This window comes from Apaloderma vittatum, unplaced genomic scaffold (genome assembly GCF_000703405.1).
Source record: "Apaloderma vittatum isolate BGI_N311 unplaced genomic scaffold, ASM70340v1 scaffold14482, whole genome shotgun sequence".
NCBI lineage: Eukaryota > Metazoa > Chordata > Aves > Trogoniformes > Trogonidae > Apaloderma > Apaloderma vittatum.
The window spans coordinates 45,538-65,232 of NW_009704280.1; the positions used below are offsets into that span (position 1 = coordinate 45,538).

General features: G+C 47.6%; 1 protein-coding gene across 1 annotated transcript in view; it reads left to right on the top strand.

Annotated features, from left to right (window-relative positions):
- LOC104270594 (protein TANC2) overlaps nt 1-19,246 on the top strand; it is a gene marked incomplete at both ends in the record, with an annotated part of 52,098 nt that extends 32,852 nt beyond the window's left edge. The window contains 3 exons of the mRNA XM_009865001.1: nt 13,852-13,960; nt 18,276-18,398; nt 19,010-19,246. Of these exons, the coding sequence (XP_009863303.1) occupies nt 13,852-13,960; nt 18,276-18,398; nt 19,010-19,246 (469 nt within the window). The remainder of the gene's footprint in view (nt 1-13,851; nt 13,961-18,275; nt 18,399-19,009) is intronic.
- Nucleotides 19,247-19,695: the final 449 nt, after the last annotated feature.

Consider the following 19,695-nt stretch of genomic DNA (forward strand, 5'->3'; position numbering starts at 1 on the left):
CAAAGGATAAGGAGATGAAGGATGAACGGTGTGGATATGTCTTTTGCAGTTGGCTTCTTTTTGAAGTTGCATTCCTTGTACTTGTACCAAATGTCTTTTTGAAAGCAAAATAAGGAACAGGATCAGGCTCTAGCTATTTGGGACTGTAAATGCATCCATAATCTCCATCCTGAGAGCAGATGACTTCCTGGCTTAGCTCACAGGGAGCAGAATTTAATCATGGTTATATTTATATTCTCTAAACCCAATGATCACTATTAACAACGTTATCTTTGTTTCTGCTGAGGAGTGGAAACAGACACTCATGACTGTAATTCAAGTAGTTTATTCCCATAAGCTTTGCTCCATTTGGCCTGCTCATTTCTTAAAATATGATTATAAAAATCAGAGAAACACTTGGATTCAAGACCACGTCAGAGCATCTCCCAGGCCCTGTGGTCAGTGTGAAGAAAAAACAATGATACCTGCTGGAGCTGAGTAGCCGCTGGCTGACTAAAGCGGCCGTAGCCGTTAGCCGTGTCAGAGTAATTTAGCACTTTAAATTTTGTGGTAAACAGGCTGCAGTAAAAAAAACAGTCTGTAGCTTCTCTCAACAGGCATCTTCTCTGTCTTAGCAGGTTCTGCACAATAGTCCTATTGAACAAACCCTTTGTAAAGCATGTCCCAGCAGCAGGTGCCTGCATATCAATCAACATTAAGTTATTTAATACTGTTCCTCGGAGTCGTTAAGTGCTCGTCTAATGCTTGTCCACCCTGCTCTCAATGCCTGTGCAGCGCTTACACCTCTGGAGCTGAGAGCTCACTCCCTCCCAGTCACTCCCACCCGGCGCTACTGGTTTTGTCTGGCCCCTGTGGTTTTGACTTGTCTGGCTCTCGGAGAGCTTGTCATCAGCCAGGCGAGGGGACGGCAGCCAGCACGCCTGGCAATTAGCACTAATGACACGGCACTTGCTGTAACGAACCTTAGCGAGAGCAACTCGGGGAAAATCACTGCTTTCCTTCATTAGCACGGAAAGAAAGTGACCCCACCTCGAATTCTGCGTCCAGTTCTGGTGTCCCCACCATAAGAGGGACGTGGATCTGTTGGAACGTGTTCAGAGGAGGCCGCAAGGATGATCCAGGGGCTGGAGCAGCTCTGCTACGAGGACAGGCTGCGGGGGCTGGGATTGGTCAGGCTGGTAAAGGGAAGACTTCGGGGGGACCTAAGAGCTGCCTTCCAGTACCTGAAGGGAACCTACAGGAAGGCTGGGGAAGGACTTTTTACAAGAGTGTCCACTGATAGGACAAGGGGAAATGGGTTTAAATTGAAGGAGAATAGATTTAGATTGGACCTTAGGAAGAAATTCTTCAGTACGAGGGTGGCAAGACTTTGGGATAAATTGCCCAGAGACATTGTGGCTGCCCCCTCCCTGGAGGTGTTCAAGGCCAGGTTGGACGGAGCCTTGAGCAGCCTGATCTAGTTGAGAGGCGTCCCTGCCCATGACAGGGAGTTGGATTAGATGATCTCTAAGGACCCTTCCAGCCTAGGCCAGTCTATGATGATGATTCTATGATTCTGTGAAAATGAGGGTGCAGGATCCGTGTGTGCTGGGGGCTGTGTGTGGGAGCGATGCCTGCAGCCAGGTGATGGGGAGGCTTTGGCTCTCCAGGTCCAGAAATTCTCCTCTTCATTCTCACAGCGATGGGTAAAGGCGTTCTTAGAAAACAGCAAATTCAGGATGAAACTCAAACATGCTGCATTTTAGGTGGTTTCACACTGAAACCAAGTGTGCAGCTATGTGTGATTTTAGCACAAAGGCACAAATCAGCCCTGTGATGGACCTCAGCTCAGGGTTTGGGTTTGGTGCTGCCTTCCATGAACACCTCGTGCTACCCTCAAGACTTTCCAGGAGACCTTCAAGCTTCATTTTTACATCCTGTTCAAGTGTCCTGGTTTGAGCTAAACAGAATCAGTTCCATTCAGTGGTTTTCGCTTCTCAATCCAGTGATGCCATGTGATGAATTAACAGTGGCTTTAACATGTACTGGGAGCTCTCACGCTCTTTGCACGTAGGGATTCCTCGCAGACCCAACTCGGTTCCTTGCCACTTGTGAAAAAGAAGTTGCAATGGATGTAACGTGCTCCTACTGCCTTGAGTGAGAGTTAGTGTGTACCAGAGACTAATAAATACGTCTAATGTATAACGCAGAGTATGGGTGAATTATACTCTGATGGCAGATAATGAAGCAGGATACGTTCCAGTGATTAATAGAGAGGACCCCCTGAGTTTCAGCTGCTGTGTTCCTCAAAATCCTCCTGCCCAGCTCTTGGGGAACAGCTGATGCTGAGATGCTGAGCTCAGAGCCGGGCAAACCCTTAGGGAGGACTGAGATAAGTAATGGGTTTTTATTTTATTGCTTCTACAAGAGGCATGGCTGGCCCTTGCCACTGACGGAGCTCCTAGGAGAAGCCTGTGAAATTCTTCCTGCATCTGCTTTGTTGTCGGCCAGTTTGATTTTTGTTCTGCTCGGTTGGGATTGACGAGGACGTAGTAACTGCAGGGACCACTCCTCAGGTCCGTGGCTCGGTGTTGCAGAAATGCGCCGTTCCTGTGAGGCTCTTTGCCCTTGCCCTGTCGATACGTAGAGAGTCCGGTTGCTGGGGCTCATATTTTTCCCCAGGAGCAGAGCTTTGAAGTGAAATGTGGTTTCGTGAAGCTGCTCTTAATTGACTTACCCTGACAGAGTGTGCAGGTGCCGAGGATGTTCTGAAGGAAATTGGGATAATGGGCTTTGTGTCCGCGGCGCCGCAGCTGGGGTAATCTTCCTCGTTTAGTCAATGCGAGTGGGCGCCTGTGTTTCCGGAAGTGCAGAAAAGAGGGGAGAGGAAGGACACGGTGTCCAGAAATTATGACGTTTTTCTATGTTTTTAAGAGGAGCAGCAGATCTCCATCCCCCGATTTTTTTGTGTTAGCCTGCTGAGATGCTAACCCTCTGCTTTGAGCGCTGGCTGTGCGTTTGCTGTCCGAAGCGAGGGCTAATTGGCGTCGCAGGGGATGCCATCGCCGCCAGCTCTCCCGCAGGAGAACCCCCCCCAGCATCTGCCGCTGTGTAGCAGCAAACACCAAAAAAGCGCTTGTCAGAGCGTTTAACCAGCATCACAGTAATCACCCTGGCCTGTCAGTGTAGCACTGTTAACCAAGCGTCTTCGTTGACAAACAACATAAACCATTTTAAAAAAAATTGCGACTGGAGAAAGTGGTTATTGTTGTACGTTTGCTCTTACACTTGTATTTCGTAGCCGGAATTCTGCTGTAGTGCTGTGCTGTTTTCTGCCTACGCCTAATTAGAAACTTCCATGCAATTATTTTGCATGTTTTTACAATGCCAGTAAAACGTTTCATCCCTGCGCTGCTGATGAAGGGGCTGTGAGAGAGACAGAAGTGAAGGCAAGGCAGCGAGAAAGCCCCACTCAGATATGGACCCCAGAAGTGAAATTACTCTATCCAGATTTAAGTATCAACATCTGAGTTACTTGTCTAGACTTGCTTTATAGTCAGAGGAGAGAAATAAAAATGATTCATTTCTTCATGAGCTAAAAGGCTAAAATAGGTCAGATGAAGGGTGCCTGGGAAGCGTCTCCTCCCGTTGATTTATGAAGGGAGCGAGGGGTGACGGGCTCACCAGGAGACGTCTCCACTGTTGACAAATAAAACTGGATGAGATGATTTCTGCTCAGACTGCTCTTCTAACCAATACACGGGGGGTTGAGCTAGATGCAGAGATTTTCTTTCCTTGTACAGTAAAACTAAGGGAGGAAGAAGATAACTCGCTGTGCCGTTGCGTGCGTGTGACTGTGTTAATTGGAGCTTTTCCTTCTCGGGGTGGTGTCTGCTGGCGACGCGTCCCCAGTTGTCACTGCTCAGTCCGGAGCAGGGTAGAGACAGGTTTATTGTGTCCACAGCTCAGGGAACTTCCCAGCATCTGTGGGATCATAGAATCATAGAATGGCCTAAGCTGGAAGGGACCTCAGAGATCATTTTAATCCAGCCTCGCTGCCACCAGGGACGCCACCTCTCGACTAGATCAGCAAAATGAAGCATTTGGACCTTCACCTCGAGAACTCCACCTCTGACTTGGATTCATCTCGCCTCAGTTTAGATGCTTGCGCTCCACACGTGCGTTCCTCTGAGCTCCTGCAGCCCTCACGCAGTCCATCGGCTGGTTGTAGCTGGTGGCTTGGATGGGCTGAGTCCTGTACCCAACAGGTGTGACTCGCCCGGCTGCTGCTCCGGGGAGGTGACCGGCTCCAGGCTGGAACCTGAAGAAGATGGGAAGCTGCAGAAGTGACACTGTCGCCGTGGCCTTGCTCCTGTTTGCTGAACTCCGCGAGTGCAGCCCGAGGTGTTTATCCCGCCCGGAGCTGCGGTGTTGGATAAAGCAGAGCAGAAGCTCATTAAGGCAAGGAAGCTTAACGAGGGGAGTCCTTTTTATCTGCAGAAGTTAAACTGTTCCTTAACGCAACAGAGGCTGTGCTCTGCTTCTGGCTCCTTGTGCAGATGCCTGGTTCGGTGCCCTCGCTCTGTGGTTCACCATGGAATGGGGGCAGCAGCTCCTTGCCCCCCGTAAGGAGAGCACGAGCAGTGAGGACACCTGGGCTTAGCAGGCAGGTCCTGCCCATTGACATTATTAGAAGATACCCAATAATCAGGAGTATCGCGAAAGAAAACCATCAGGAGGAAGTACTGGTGGCTCCATCGCTGAGGGCATCTCCTCATCTCTTCTCTCCTACATCCACAAACCAAATCCGTCCCTGAAACCCCAGATAAAGGCACCCTGCGTGGGTTAGCGTGCGGCAGCGATCCAAACAGGAGTGTGCATCTCTAATCCGACCCGCGGGGTTGCCATGGTTTCGAGCAGAGCTGTCTTTTAATACACTACAGTGTAGGTATTTTGCATTTTCCTTTTTCTCTCAGGAGGCATGCTGCAAGTGGATGCTTTTCCTACACGGAATTAATGTTTTTAGATAGTACCCAGCAAAACGATAGAGTGTATACGCTAGAAAAAAGGTTTTGTTCCATTTTGATGGAATCATAATAGACTGATAAATAACAATCCCCAGTCAAAAGACAATTAATTTACAAAGTTCAGAGGAAAAGAAGACAGTGAAAATTATGTTTATGAAATTTAAAGGAGACAACAAGCAGCTTTAAATGGGGAAGGGTGGTTGTATCATGCATCAGATTCTTCAAAATTAACTGCAGTTACCTCCTCCATCCTTAGCTCACTTTGTCATTACAGTGCATGGATTGGTTGAATTTCTTCCTCTTTTATGTTATGAGATTGTGAAAAGCTCTTAAGATACATTCTGCTTTATAGTTAGCTGAAATGCTCAAGTCTTCACCAAAACTCAGGCTGCATTTTCAGTGTTTTCTCCGCATTCATGTGGCATGGATTTTACTCGGCGAAGCGGAGGTGCCATTTGAACCCAAGGAGAGGCAAAATAATGGGTTTAGGATTTATTTGAATCCCTCATGTACCTAGGCAGAAAATGAAAATTAATGCGGTGCCCGCCAGCACCTTGTGAGAAGGGGTAATTGGATTTTCCGAAGCGGTCGCCCGTCGCTGGCAGCCCCAGCTCTCGAGGTGCAGCAGGGAGCTGAGCGCTGCCCCTGCCGTTATTGCTTAGAAACTCTTTGCTGGTGGAACCACCTCTCCTAATGCCTTTTTCAGGGCTCCCGAGTGCCAGTCGTTTAGCTCTGGGCTGTTTGGGTGCCCCCAGGTGCATCAGCAGAAGCAGGGAGGACGCGTGGGAATTTGTTGTTTACCATCCCCGGACGTGGGTTGGTGCCATGTGTCACCCAAATACACGAGGTCGCTTTTTTCCTTGTCCAATCCGGTCATCTGTGTTTGTGCGAGACCTGTTCTGAATTAGTATAATTAATTGCCTAATCACTCCGGGATCGGGTGATCTGATTTTGGCAGAAGTTCTGGCTCACCTGTGATTTGGGACAGGGCTTCGTCTGTACCCATAGCAGGAGAACAACAGTGCTTTTTCTTGCTTTTTTTAATTTACTCCTCAAGCGGAGCATAGTCACTGCCATATTTTGGAATCACAAAGAGGAATCCATCACCGTGTCCTCCAGTTAATCGGAGGGGCAAACACAATCTGTTCACCAAGCAGTAGAGACCTGGCGGAGTGCTGACTCCAAAAATACAACTTTTCGGCTTCCCACGTGACTTCCCAGACACTTTTCTGATTGCACGACTTGTAACATACATTTTGAAATATAAAAAGAATGAGTGATAGCTCAATGAAATGAATGTTTGAAACTTATTGTAGGCAAGTATCAACATCACCAGCATCTCTAGATGTTAATTCTCAAACTATTAAAGTGTAGATGGGCAGCTGTAACGGGGAACTTTTCTGAGCATCAGAAGCCAATGCCCATGTCACGCGGGGCTCAGGATGGGGCATTTGCAGAAGAGAAGGAAACTTGAAATACACACTGGGCACAGAGTGGGTTGAGAGTAGCCCTGAAGAGAAGGATTTAGGAGTGTTGATAGACGAGAAGCTCAACATGAGCCGGCAGGGCGCTCATGCAGCCCAGAAGGGCAACCGCATCCTGGGATGGATCAAGAGAAGCGTGGTCAGCAGGGCAAGAGAGGGGATTCTCCCCCTTTACTCTGCTCTTGTGAGACCCCACCTCGAATACTGCGTCCAGTTCTGGTGCCCCCACCATAAGAGGGACATAGATCTGTTGGAGCGTGTTCAGAGGAGGCCACAAAGCTGACCCAGGGGCTGGAGCAGCTCTGCTACGAGGACAGGCTGCGGGAGCTGGGATTGTTCAGTCTGGAAAAGTGAAGACTCCGGGGGGACTTAAGAGCTGCCTTCCAGTACCTGAAGGGAACCTACAGGAAGGCTGGGGAGGGACTTTGTACAAGAGTGTCCACTGACAGGACAAGGGCAAATGGGTTTAAGTTAAAGGCAAACAGATTTAGATTGGACCTTAGGAAGAAGTTCTTCAGTACGAAGGCGGCAAGACTTTGGAATAAATTGCCCAGAGACGTTGTGGCTGCCCCCTCCCTGGAGGTGTTCAAGGCCAGGTTGGACGGAGCCTTGAGCAGCCTGATCTAGTTGAGAGGCGTCCCTGCCCATGACAGGGAGGTTGGATTAGATGATCTCTAAGGTCCCTTCCAGCTGATGCCATTCTAGGATTCTGTGACCTTCACGTGGTGGCTCTGTGTGTAGTGAAGCAGCAGAATGGCTTCACTGCAGGTTTTTCCACTGAAATTTGGGCCAGGCTGCAGCGTCAGTTGGAAGAGAAGAGGAGAAGTGGGAGACAGATTATAAATCCTGACGGATGAGATGGAGAGCAGATGTGATCGCTACCACCATAAAGGACATCAGCAGAGCAGCTTGTTTTAGCTGGCTCATTAGACATGCAACCGGAGCATTCGGGTGCAGAGGGAGTTTTGAATATATTTAGTGCCTTGAGTTACTGTCCTCATATAATCTTTCCTTTTGCTTTTCTTCTGGACTGTAAACTTCGATATGCTGTGCCTTTTTTCACATCTAAATGGAAGAAAACAGTCACAGAATTCCATTCCATGGCACTGACCCACCGAGAAGAGAGAAGTGGAGTTAATCAGAGGCAGTACCAGTGCTGACCAAAGACAGAAATGTTCCCTAATTTCTTCTTTTTATTTCATTCTCCAAATCTGAAGACCCACTTAGGGAACAAAGCCGCCCTTCCAGCAGTTCAGGAGAGAGGAGCCCTGACTTTTTTCCATCTTGCTTCTCACATGATCGTTTACCCCTGGTCAAAACAGCAGTAAAGTGCTTCCAAATCACATTCCCCATTCTTCTGTAACCCCATATATTTTGAATTACATGAGGTCGAAGGAGAACAGAAAGTGCATCACCATTGGTCTTTTGAGATCTTCTCTGTGTGTTAACTGTGTAGTCACCGGAGAGCTTATTAAGAGATGTTATTATTCATTTTACCCATCCAGTGTATTTATTAACTATGCCAGCAGTCTTTTCACAGTGCTCTTGGACAACGTTTCTGTTCTCTGAATATAAAGTAATCTCTTCCTGGCAACCAGCAGATTTTCTGAAAAGCCTTATGAACTGAGCGGAGACAAGGGAATTGCATCTTTGCTCTCTGGATCAGTTTTTTTAAATCTCATTAAGCCCGGGCCTTTAAACGCTTGGAAACACTTTTTTCTCTAGTTATCCTCCCTTTTTCATTCTGTGTTTTTAAATCATCAAGTGTCTTTTGTTACCTTAAATCAGAAGGGTGCCATCAGAGTTGTCTGGTTTTCTTCTTTGCTGCTGTTCTTGGCAGTTCTCAGCGCCCGACTGCCGTTGTCTCACATCGCCTAGAGATTCTCCAGGATCAGCTCCTGACACGGACACACCTTGCTTATCCTGGATAACCTACAGACCAACTCGTTCTCTGTGACAGCCAAGTGTGTAACGTAACCTGAGGCATGCACTCAGGATAAAATATGGGTGCAGTATGGTTAGTGCGCAGGAATTTTTAATAGACGGCCTCGAGAAATAAAAATGAGGCTGGGATTGCGAGCAGGTCTGCAGCATCGTCTCCGTTTCAGCTGAGCGAGGCCGGTGCTGCCACATCTCTGCAGGTCGCTTGAATAAACTTTCTACCTGCTAATTCCACGGCAGAGGGGTGAGGACCTTCCTAGCTCGTTCCAAATCAGGAGTCATTGAGCACAGACGCTCTAAAGCATCCCGTAACGCCGCGCATCTTGTTCGCTGCTGCTCGTTCCTCTCCTGGCAGCGTCTCGAGCTCGACCAGCCTCCCCCAGCTGAGCCAGGGCAGCGCTTGGAGCTTGTGTCTCTTAAGCACGTCCCTCTAGATGTGAGCAGGATCGTCGCTGTGCAGGTGGCACTGGTCTTACTGGTGTTCAGTCACAGCCTGGCAGGTGAGGAATGATCCAGTTGCCTGTGGATCTGATGAGACATCAGGAATTTTTAAGTCCTCCATTGCCAAGATGCTGTTACTTAAATTATTCCTCTTAAGGATAGGCTAGATGCCATTGAGTGATTCTGTTTCTGCTTTTCAAACACTGACAGGGTTGTTCTTGCGATTTTTAGCTCTCCTTTGCACAAACGGCAGTTTTGCTGCTTTTGCTGCTTAGATCACACCAGGCCGCAGGGAATGGGAATGATGCCTGGATATGGATTTTTTGTGCAGTGCTTTGTCTCTTGTAAACCAGAAGCAGTCAGTCTAGCGCTTCTGCTCGGCGGCAGTGGTTGAAATATTAAATATGAACAGATATCCTAAGAGAGCTTCAGTGAACTCGGGGTGCTGGACTCGTGTGCAAGTCTAGGGCTCAGGCATCTGTTGATGAGTGGGTTAAGCCTGATTCGGACTGGCCTTGGTTTGCAAGTCTCACCATGTGTCAGTTGACATAGGGATCTGTGCTATAAAAAAGTAAGCTTAGATAATCCTGTATAGCCCCCTTTAGCCTGGAAACCTGGGGTTTGATACCCAGAATGATAGATTCCTCGTCTGTACTGGAGGCCATGAGGTGTGTAATGAACGATCGTGTGAGCATGTCAATAAAAATAAGATAACTGGTGGGTGAAGAAAGCAAGCAGCGACCTGGCTGGCGTGGATTTCTTGCTCCGCTCCTCGGGAAGTGTGTCTGCAGCTTCCTAAAGCAGCTGGAGTTAGTAGCGCAGCTGCGGTGTCCTCAGTCGCTTCTCGGCAGGGCGACGGGTTTTGATCAGATACTCCATAGCTTGTCTCGCTGCAGTGAGGTCTGACCCAAGGGATGGGAAGATTTTTCTTGGCTTTGAACGTGGCTCTCCCCAGTTAGCTCAGTGAATTGAACTGGTGTTTAGTTCTGTAGGAAAGAATTATCACGTGCTTAAGAGCGTTCCCTGTTTTGTTTGGATTTTCTTGTATAATGTTATTTCTGTCCGAGTTAATTCGCAATTATAACAGCAGAGGGAAACTGTTGCCAAAAAAAAAATCTATAAATCAATTTTGGTTCTTAAATGATCCTTCAAAAGGAGCTCACTGAGCTGAACTTGGCCTTTCTGCATGTGGACAGACATCCTTCTGAACGCAGAGGAGGCTCCAGGCTTTGCTGGGGCAGACGTGACTCTCTGTGCCGAAGTTACGAAATGGCACTCTGCAGAGCTGAATAAAATAGGAATGCACGTCTCCTGGAAGAGCAGAGTCACTGGGCACAGTGTCACATCTCTGGGCTTTGGAATGGTTTCGTGGGATTAGCTGGTAGTAGGGAGATGTGGGTGTAAATCAGGGAATTTGGACTTTGGTAGGTTCAGAAGTAGCTGGGACTGATTCTCACTCCTTTCTTTGCCTGTCTTTTACTCCACTAATGCAGTGACTTAACGCTAGAGTAATTTTACACCCTTTTAATTTTCTTTTACTTTGCCTGAGGGATAGAAAAGTATACATGAAGCACAGATCTGGGAGCTTTCAATATTTCCTTTTGCTCCATTGCAGCTCGCGCTGGGTTTGCTTAGCGATGCCGCGTCCCCTTTCGTCTGCAGCACGAGGGACGGAGGCGCCGGGAGGGACTCGTGCGAGGTCCCACCTCCCTGCATGGCCTTGCTCTGCACCTGCAGCCCCGCGAGTTGGGGAGCAGAGGGGTAGGGACCATCTGCTGACCCCAGTATCTCCCCCTGTGCCCTTATAGAACCTTTGATTGCGTTAGCCTGACCTGTGGGAGCTGTAGGTGCGCACCAGTTCATGCTACGCAGGGGCTGGGAATGATGAAGACTCATCTTTATGTCTTTATACGTCTGTGTGCAGGCACTCCTGGCCGTTAGCAGAGCCTGCGAAAGCAAAGGCTGCCAGAGCTGAGCTGGCAGCGCTATTAATTTTTCACAAAAAAAAGGAATTGTACATTAAAAATACAGAAATCTCTGATGATAAACTCCGCAGCGGTGAAATTCAAAGCGAATCATTTCACTGAGCTCCTTGATGTAGAAATCATTACTGCCATCCTCTGCTGTGTTTTTTTTTTTAAAAAAAAAAAAGAGAGAGGAAAAAAAAGCGTGTGCTGTCGGAGTCTGGTTTAGCATGCAATTAGCGTTGACAGAACAAGTGACTGCGAGTATTTATCAACAAGCCCAAAGCCAAGGTCTGGGAAACATTGCAGAGGTAACGTATTACTCATGAGTGCTGTACTTTATCCTGGGATAGTTTGTACGTGCCTTATTCATAACAGCCAAAGTCATGCGTATAATTAAATTTAGGTAAATACCCTACCAGCTGCAGCTGAAAAGCAATTTAGGAGCAAACTGTGGAACCGGGCTCGTGTGTCAGACGGGAGCTGCACTTCATCTCCTGCTGCAAAGAGAAGGCGCGTCAGAAGTTTCTGGAGCTTCAGTTCGTGCTTAGGATTAATCAAGTTGTGGCTCCATTCAGAGCCTTCCCAAACGTTTGCAAAGAGTTTCCCATCGACAAGCAAACAACAGGTGTTATTGAGTCTTCTGTGAGGTGAAAGCTAGAGGTGAGGGGTGGCTGCGGGGTCCCTCGATGCAGCCGCTCTGGGATCGAGATCGTCCCGAGGGAAAGGAGCCGATGGCTCCGAGCGAACTCGTTCCAACCAACCTTTGAGCGGAGGTAACCACGTTGGCGCTTCTCCAAGCCGCGAGCGCAGCGTTGGGGATCTGACGAGCTGTTGAGATGCGCTGAGTGTATTAGAGTGATTATAGGTCTTCATAATCTGCCTGAACGGGGACAGATAAAATCCGGCAATTGCCGCGCTCCTTGACTTGCAGCTGGATCCAAGCTGGGTTTCGTAGTCACTCGTTTCCTTCTGCTCCGTTTCTCCTTTCCCTGGGCATCCCTGGAGGTTAATCAGTGTATGAGCACATGGGTTTGTGTGTCTCCTTTAAAAGGGTCTGTCCTGGTGTTCTCTCACTCCAAAGAACAAAGAGCAGAGAGCGAAAGGGAGGAGAGGCAACAAGCTGCAGATAACTTAAGGTGCTACAGCCGCTTCCGAGACCCTTCTGTTTTCCCAGCTTTTCACATTTTGTACCTTCTGTGGGTGCTGTGTGGAGGGTTCTCCCAGCACGGCTGTGTGGAAATCAGGGACGCTGCCCTGTGCACAAGGCGTCCTAAAAAAAAGGTTAAGCGCGTGGCTGAGGCATCTAAGCTACGTCTTGATGGGCAGAGTCACCATCTGGAGGAGCTTCTCCTTCCTCAGCGGTGGGAAGCGACGGGATCCTGACGGGGGCACCTCACCGTGTGCCGGGCCAGGACGTGGGATGGAGCAGGACGGGCAAAGGCTGCGAAAAAAGCAAGTTCTCTCAGTTTCTTTTTCAGTTCAAGTCACCCTAAGAGTGAAGGGTACGATCAGTCAGTAGAAACATTTCAGACAACAGTTCATTACTGGAGTTGGTGGTGCCCCTACACGTTTCATTGCATTCACGAGAGAGGCACGACAGAGCTACTCAGCAGTGAAAGGAGGGGTTGGCACGGGGAAATGGGACGCGGTGCTCTTTCACCTAGCAAGATCAGATCCTGCCTCGTAACAAAAAGGCATTTTGTTTTCCATCCCCCTCGTCCAGCAGGCACGTGGCCACGTACCCCGAGCTCTGGCAGAGCATCATCGAGCTCAGCTCGGATGAATCCGTGTGCTACAGGTTCATAAGCAGGTCCATGGCAGCGCTTGGGGCATCCCTTGCCAGACACCTGGCGGTGCCATTGCAGGTCTTTTCACTTTTCTGCAGGGTTTTGTGTTGGGATGGGGGTAATCATCCTCCCGGGATGGAGACGTGCTGGCGAATCCTCGCCGTTGTGAAAAACTTCTGTAATATTGACGTGCTGTTCGACCATGCAAAGCGCTTTTCTGCTTCACCAAATAATGATGAGCTAATAACATTCCCTGTCCTTAAAAGCCCTTTTAAAGCCACAGCTGCTACCATGTTTTATTTTCTTTGGCTGGAAGGGATTTGATTGCTTTTATGTATAGTCACACTTTTATTTAGGTCCGGAAATAAAGTGGGTTAAAAAAGACTCCCTTGGGAGTTCCGAAGGGCTTAAAGAACAGTCTGGATTTGTTGGTGAAAACTGTAGGTCCCGAGCAACTGAAGTCCAAGCGTGGAGGTTCGGGGCTTGCTTCATCTCCTGCCACATCCACGTGTGCCCGCAGGGATTTCCCGAGCTCGCCCAGAAGTGGTTCACAATAATTCACATTTTTCGTGCTGCTTGTGCGGAGAATTGACTTCTCACTCCTCTGAGAAGACTCAGTCACGTTGAACTTGAGGGGTTAGAAGCTGGAAGTCTGTAGTTTAAAAAATCTTGGCAAAAGTCACCATTGGTGAAGGAAGTAATTGTCTCTTTCGTTATGTTTTGCCTTCAGGGGGGCTCGGTGTGTTAATTGGCTTTGGTTGTCGACCTGGTGGGTCATTGCCAGAAGCATCTTTGTTGCTGGAAAAGCTGGAAAATGTGTTTAGAAGAAATTTTGCGTGGAAGTAAAGTTGCTTCCCTCAACAGGACGTGTCACAGGGTGGAGAACACAGTTGTCATTTACAGAACGTTTTTTTCAAAGTGCAGATACTTTAAATATGTCATTTTCTAGAGACTTTAAAAGCAGCACTTCAGCTTTTATGAAGTTGTGCCTCTGGTGTTTCCAAATTTGTCTGCTCCTAGAAAATATATTGCTTTATTTTTGCTGTCCTCCACTGTTTGGATTTTTTTCGAGCTATCAGTGATAAAGGATGCAATTAGTTGTCGGTTTACAAGTGAGAATTAGTCCAGCCCTGTTTCCCAAAGGCGAACGAGGAGCAAAAAGTGTCAGAAGTTATTTTGTTGGTGTAAGAATCAACTGCTAACAGACTCTTTCTTCTGCTTTTAGGAGCGGCCACACGTTACTTGCCTTCTGGTTTTCCCGTCAGGAAGGAAAACTAAATCGACAGCAGACTATTGAACTGGGACATCACATTCTCAAAGCACATATTTTTAAGGTAACAAAAATTAAAATAAAGACGTAACGCCAGCCTCATCGCCACTGTGGATAATCCTCCAGCGCTGGCAGCGTTCGGTCTCTTCTTCTTTTAGAGTTGCTGCAAAAAGTGTGATTGCTTGAGGCTGCTAAAACGTGTCGAAGTGAGCTTTAGAAAATTGGCAACGGTGTCTAAGAAATCCTTGAAATTAAACTGTCCTTCAGACTGTAAATTCAGCCGATAGCCTCCTTACCTGAAATTACTCTTCTACTGTGTAAGAGGTTTCTTACCACATGAGATGAGTTCCTGTGACAACATGTAGGAAAAAATAAATCTTTTAAAAGGAGTGGCTTTGAAGTATCCAACCTAAAATTTAGGTTACAAAGGGAAAATCTGACGGTCGTTAAAATCTGGTGGTCGGTCCCTTTCGCTCTTCACACGGGCAGTTAATTGAAAGGCAGTTAGGGTAATCAAAAGGCAAACTTGGGTGGAAAGAAGAGGATGTATTTGCAAGGTCGCAGGAGATACGGAATTACTTGAAGCTATCAGGATGGACACTGGAAAAAGTGAGGCTGTACTTTTATCTGTATATATATATATATGATTTTATAACTCTGAGAACTTAAACACTCCTGTAAATCTGGAGCAAACAGTTTGTGCCTTGTGTTGGTCCTGTGGGGTTTCTCTGTGGGGTTCCCTGTGCTGCATTCAGGTGTGGCAGCAAAGTCCCCTCGTTTGGGAAGCGATGGCTGGGGCCACAGTGAAGAGCCCCTCACCCCAGCAGTGTGTAATTTTCAAGATTCGAGTTCATTCCTAAGGCCAAATTCAGCCATGAGTTTACTGTTCAGCTGCCATCTCCACCCAAACCTGGTTCCAAATCTTCTTTGTTTCACACTTCCATGGTGGAAACAAATAACAGGGTTTCAGGCTCTAAACAAGTGACGGTTTGCATTAAGTGGACAAGTTGCCTGTAGATTCCAGGTTTAATTGAGCAATATTTACAATAGTAGAAAATGCCAATTAGCATGTGAAAAATGTCAGGACAGCCTTCTGTTCCTAATCGCTCGGCAAAATCTTTTGTTTTCCAACACTGCAGTGAGAATAATCTGTCTCGGTGACCGGTGAGCATAACAGGATGTTGTTTTGAGGTCCTGTAAAGTTTTGGAAGGGTTTGGATTAGCTGGATTAGAAACACTGTAAAATTCAGTCCTTCACTTTTCCTTGAATAGATTTATTTTTATTCCTTTTCGTTTTTAACAAGTGTTTGCTGAGGGTTTGTGAGCGCTTACAGAGAGAAACAAGGGCTGCGTTAGTCTTTGAAGGAGGCATTGAGCTGAAATATTGCAGACCCCATTTAAGGTCTCGAGCATTCTTTAAAGAAAATACTCCTGAGAATACACACGCAGACTCCTTTTTCCCCTGACACTGACTGTATTTGTGTCACAACAAGCATTGTTTTCCATCCAGGCTTTTCGTTCTGCCTAATCTTTTGCTGCAGCCGTTCCCGGTGTGACCGGGGTTCTCTGCCAGGTGGGGAGTGGGTCAGGTCATCGGTTCAGTGGCTTTTTCCTGAAGTTGCCATGTCGTAGCAGCAGCTTTCCGCAGACACGACGATCCTGATTTTGAAGGTTTTTCTGTAGGCCTGATGCCATTGTAATTCCGTTTTATTCACCCGTCATGAGGACACGGAAAGATTAGAACAGGGCTAAAAGCATTTTGTCCAGCCATGGAGTACTGAGAGATCAATGTAGAGACCAACTTTGATTAAAGAGTGCAGAAAACTTACTGTCCTTCTCCAGTCCCTATCAGTACGAATCCACCAGTACCTTGTGCAAGGTGATGATGGGACACTTGGAATTTCCAGGTGTAAAATATCAGCGATGCACAGACATGACACAGGGGTGGTAAGAAGCTTTCCCAGTCCCTCTTCACGTGAGGGCTGAGATCTGCTGGCTTGCTTTTTGAAACCCAAACAGTTTGAAGGGAGGGGAAGTAGAAATGTTTTAGTCTTTTAAAGCATTTACCAGTTTTAGCAGGAGCATATGGAAACTCAGCGTGGAAAGCCTGGCATGGAATGAAAGGGCAAGAAGAGAAATGTGCAGTAATGATACAAGACCCAAACTTCAGGCTGACGTATGTTTTTGCAAGTCAGCTAAAGAGAAGTCTTCAATTTCATCTTAATTTAGTTGTCAGTCATCTAGAAATGGGTGTCCCTCGTCCCAAGATTGAGAACATAATGACAATTACAGGCAGAAACGCTCACTTTGGCAGCTACAGATATGTAAAATTTTCTGATACTCCTTGAAAAACAGCTTTATAAAATCTTATGTTGAAGAGGCCAGTGGCCAAATAGGAGAGGAAGCACTGAGTCAAAAATTAAGGATGCTCACGGCTGCATACGAGAGTGCAGGACCAAAAAAACCCAACAGAACACAAGCCTGTTCAAAAACCAAAGTTATTCAAATGAAACGTGTGTGGTCAGGCCGTGCCTTGGTCCTGGCTCGGGTGGTCCCAGGGCAGTGGAAACCACGGCTGGTATTTCAGTGTGATGTCATGTCGTGTTGGGATTTGCTTTCGCGGAAGGATCCAACTCCCTTTGGAGTTCTGGGCAGGGAGATGGAAAAGGAAGATGCAGTCTGTGAAATGAGGAATAACGCAGTTCTGTGTCAGCAACAGTGATAATGCTGTGGAATGTATTTAAAGGATAAATGTCATCTTTTATGTCTTGCACTAATATCTAAGTATATATGTTCTAATCTGGAGGTAAAGATTTTTATAGCATGTGTGATTATCTTCAGCTGGCTATTCTGAAAATACATTCTCTTGCCCTTCATCCTAGTGGTGACTCAAAGAGCTTATTTCTGCGTTCGATAGTATTGTAACTATTTTTAAATTATTTTAACTGTTCATTATAAAATTGTTTTCTATTTGTCCAATTTCTCTGTACTGAGTTCACTGAAATTTAATATTGACCTCTAATGGCCTGTATCGTGTCGTTTCAAAAGCAGCCTTTAATGGTGGCTAAAATTCCCGAGCTCTTTTTCTGCCTCTTAACACAAGCAGATATTTTTCTCTATTTAGCTGCCTGGATTTTGAAGGCAACAAGCGCGTGGAGTTGTTATTTATAAGAGCTTGTCTAATCTGTTGCTTCTTTTTATGGTGAAACGGTTTCAAGTGACAAATCTGTTGATGGCTGGTGCGATGCTTCAGAATAAGATGTTCGCACGTAGCTATTAGAGGTCTGGGCTCAGATGATGATTCCTCTAGAGGAAACAAACCCCACCTTTTGCTGCTGGCTTTTTTTTCCCCACTGTCCCTGTGGGTCTGTCACGCAAAAGACTTTCCCAATCGAAACGTGACCTCGCTGCTTTGCACGGGCAGGAACGAGCTACACGGCGTGCGAGGAGGTAGAAACCAAGGTTTGCGTATCCGAACAGAATTAGATATGTCTGCACGGTTTCCATGGGAACAGCAGGCTCTAATGGTGAATCGATAGCAGAACAGCAACGTATGGGGCGTCCCCGCGTCACGCGGCCGAGCGCAACGGGCGGCGAGTTGCAAACCCAGTCCTCAACTCCAGCCAGGCAGCCCTTGGCTCCGGAGCGGTTATTGCTCCGTTGATACAGAGAGGGGAAACACGCTTCGCGGTTCTGAGCTCTGCCACTTAGTGTTGCTGGAAAAAGTTGTCAGACCTCCTGTGTGTTACCTGTAGCGTGGTCATGGGTGCCAACTGGAAAGGTTGGACCAGACTGGTATGAGAGAGGGGAATATTGTTCTAGGCTGTCGTTGAGACCTCATTGTGAGCAGATCCTGTCATCGAGTTTAGCCATGTGAATAATAAGGAAACTTTGTGAATCCAGTGCCAAAATAATGTGTACTTTAGCAAAAAAAGTAAAAAAGAAGCATGCTGTGCTCCTTGGCGTGACATTTGCTGAGGGTTTTGGATGGATTCAGGTTGCTCACAGTTTAATCCTGCCTTTCCTAGACCTTGGAGATGGCTACGGTAGCTTCGCAAATTGTTTCCCACGAGCTAATTAACTCACTGCAAAGGTCAGATGTGGCAAATTGTCACCTCACCTTGTGCAGAGCTGTTGGTGTCTTAAAACTCTGTGAGATCCAAAGATGCAGGAACATCTGCCCAGTGTAACTGAGCATATTTGTAAACTTGGGTCTAAGTCTGTCCCTCTCCCTGGAAGCATTCAAGGCCAAGTTGGACAGGACTTTGGGCAACCTGGTCTAGTGGAAGGTGTCCCTGCCCGTGGCAGGGGGCTTGGGACAAGATGATCCTTCGCACCCAAACCATTCTGTGATTCTGAGTCATCTTTTTCTTTTTTAGGGGCTGAGTAAAAAAGTTGGGGTATCTTCCTCCATCCTGCAAGGGCTCTGGATCTCCTACAGCACCGAAGGTCTTTCCATGGCTTTGGCATCTCTGAGAAATCTCTACACTCCAAATATAAAGGTACTGGAGGACGAGGAGGGCTGGGGTGGGCTGAGCAGCTTGCTCATTCGAGCTGGGGAGAGGCCGTCAGGTCAGACGGGATTTTGTTACCCCCGGGATGATCCCACAACTCTTCTACATCAGCCAGGGGTAACCAGGGATCTCCTTTTAATTGCAGTGAGTAAATAGCGAGTTGGCTCCTGTGTGCAACGGTTCCCTCGCAGCTTTCCTCCCCAGAGGTGGGGAATGCAGCAGCTGGGGTTGCACTTGGAGGCTCCAGCTCCGATAAGCCCTAACTGGGAGGCGATGCCAAACACCACAACGTGTGCTAACTTGCTATCCCGGGCCTTCGTGCCCGTTTGCGGGGTGAATGTGTTAGCTTAAGGGGCTTCATCTCTACAGCAAAAAGGATTGCAGTTTCCAGTTGGCCTCCATCTGTAAGGATGTTTGCCCCAGCTCCTTCCCATAGGTGAAAATGCCTAAAATGGCACCTAAAATGGGACCGTATATTTGGTAGGTGTTTTTACTGGATGTTTTATGCCCTTCACTATTTGCTTGGAAGCGTGCCCTGAAAATAATCTAATGTCTCATGGTAAGACTCGGCTAACAGAGGCTCTTCTTTCGCTGCGCAGGTCAGTCGGTTGCTGATTTTAGGAGGTGCGAACGTGAATTACCGCACCGAAGTTCTGAACAACGCCCCCATCCTGTGCGTCCAGTCCCACCTGGGTTACGCGGAGATGGTGGCTTTGCTCTTGGAGTTCGGGGCCAACGTAGACGCCGCTTCGGAAAGCGGCCTGACCCCCCTCGGCTACGCGGCTGCCGCTGGATTTCTAAGTATCGTCGTGCTGCTCTGCAAGAAACGGGCCAAGGTAGAGTGACCACGTTCCTATGAAGAACAATTTAAACTATTCTGTGCTTACACAAGGCAGGGATACGTGGTGTTCCCTAAGAATGTCCTCCAGCAGATGGGACCAGGATGCTGCTGCCCGGAGTTGGCTTTTCTGCTGGAAGGCGCTGCCTTTGAAAATCTCGCCTTGGCACCAAAGCTGAAGTAACTCAGTCCAGGTTTTGGCCCATCCCTACAAGAGGGACATTGAGATGCTGGAGAGGGTACAGAGCTGGGCTGCCAAGCTGGCAAAGGGCTTAGAACACAAGTCTTATGGGGAAAAGCTGAGGGATCTGGGACAGTTTAGTTTGAAGAAGAGGAGATTGAGGGGAGACCTCATCACTCTCTACAAGGAGGTTGTAGCAGGGGTTGGTGTGTTCTCCCCAGTGGAGAGCGACAGGACGAGGGGAAATCCCAGAATCACAGAATGTC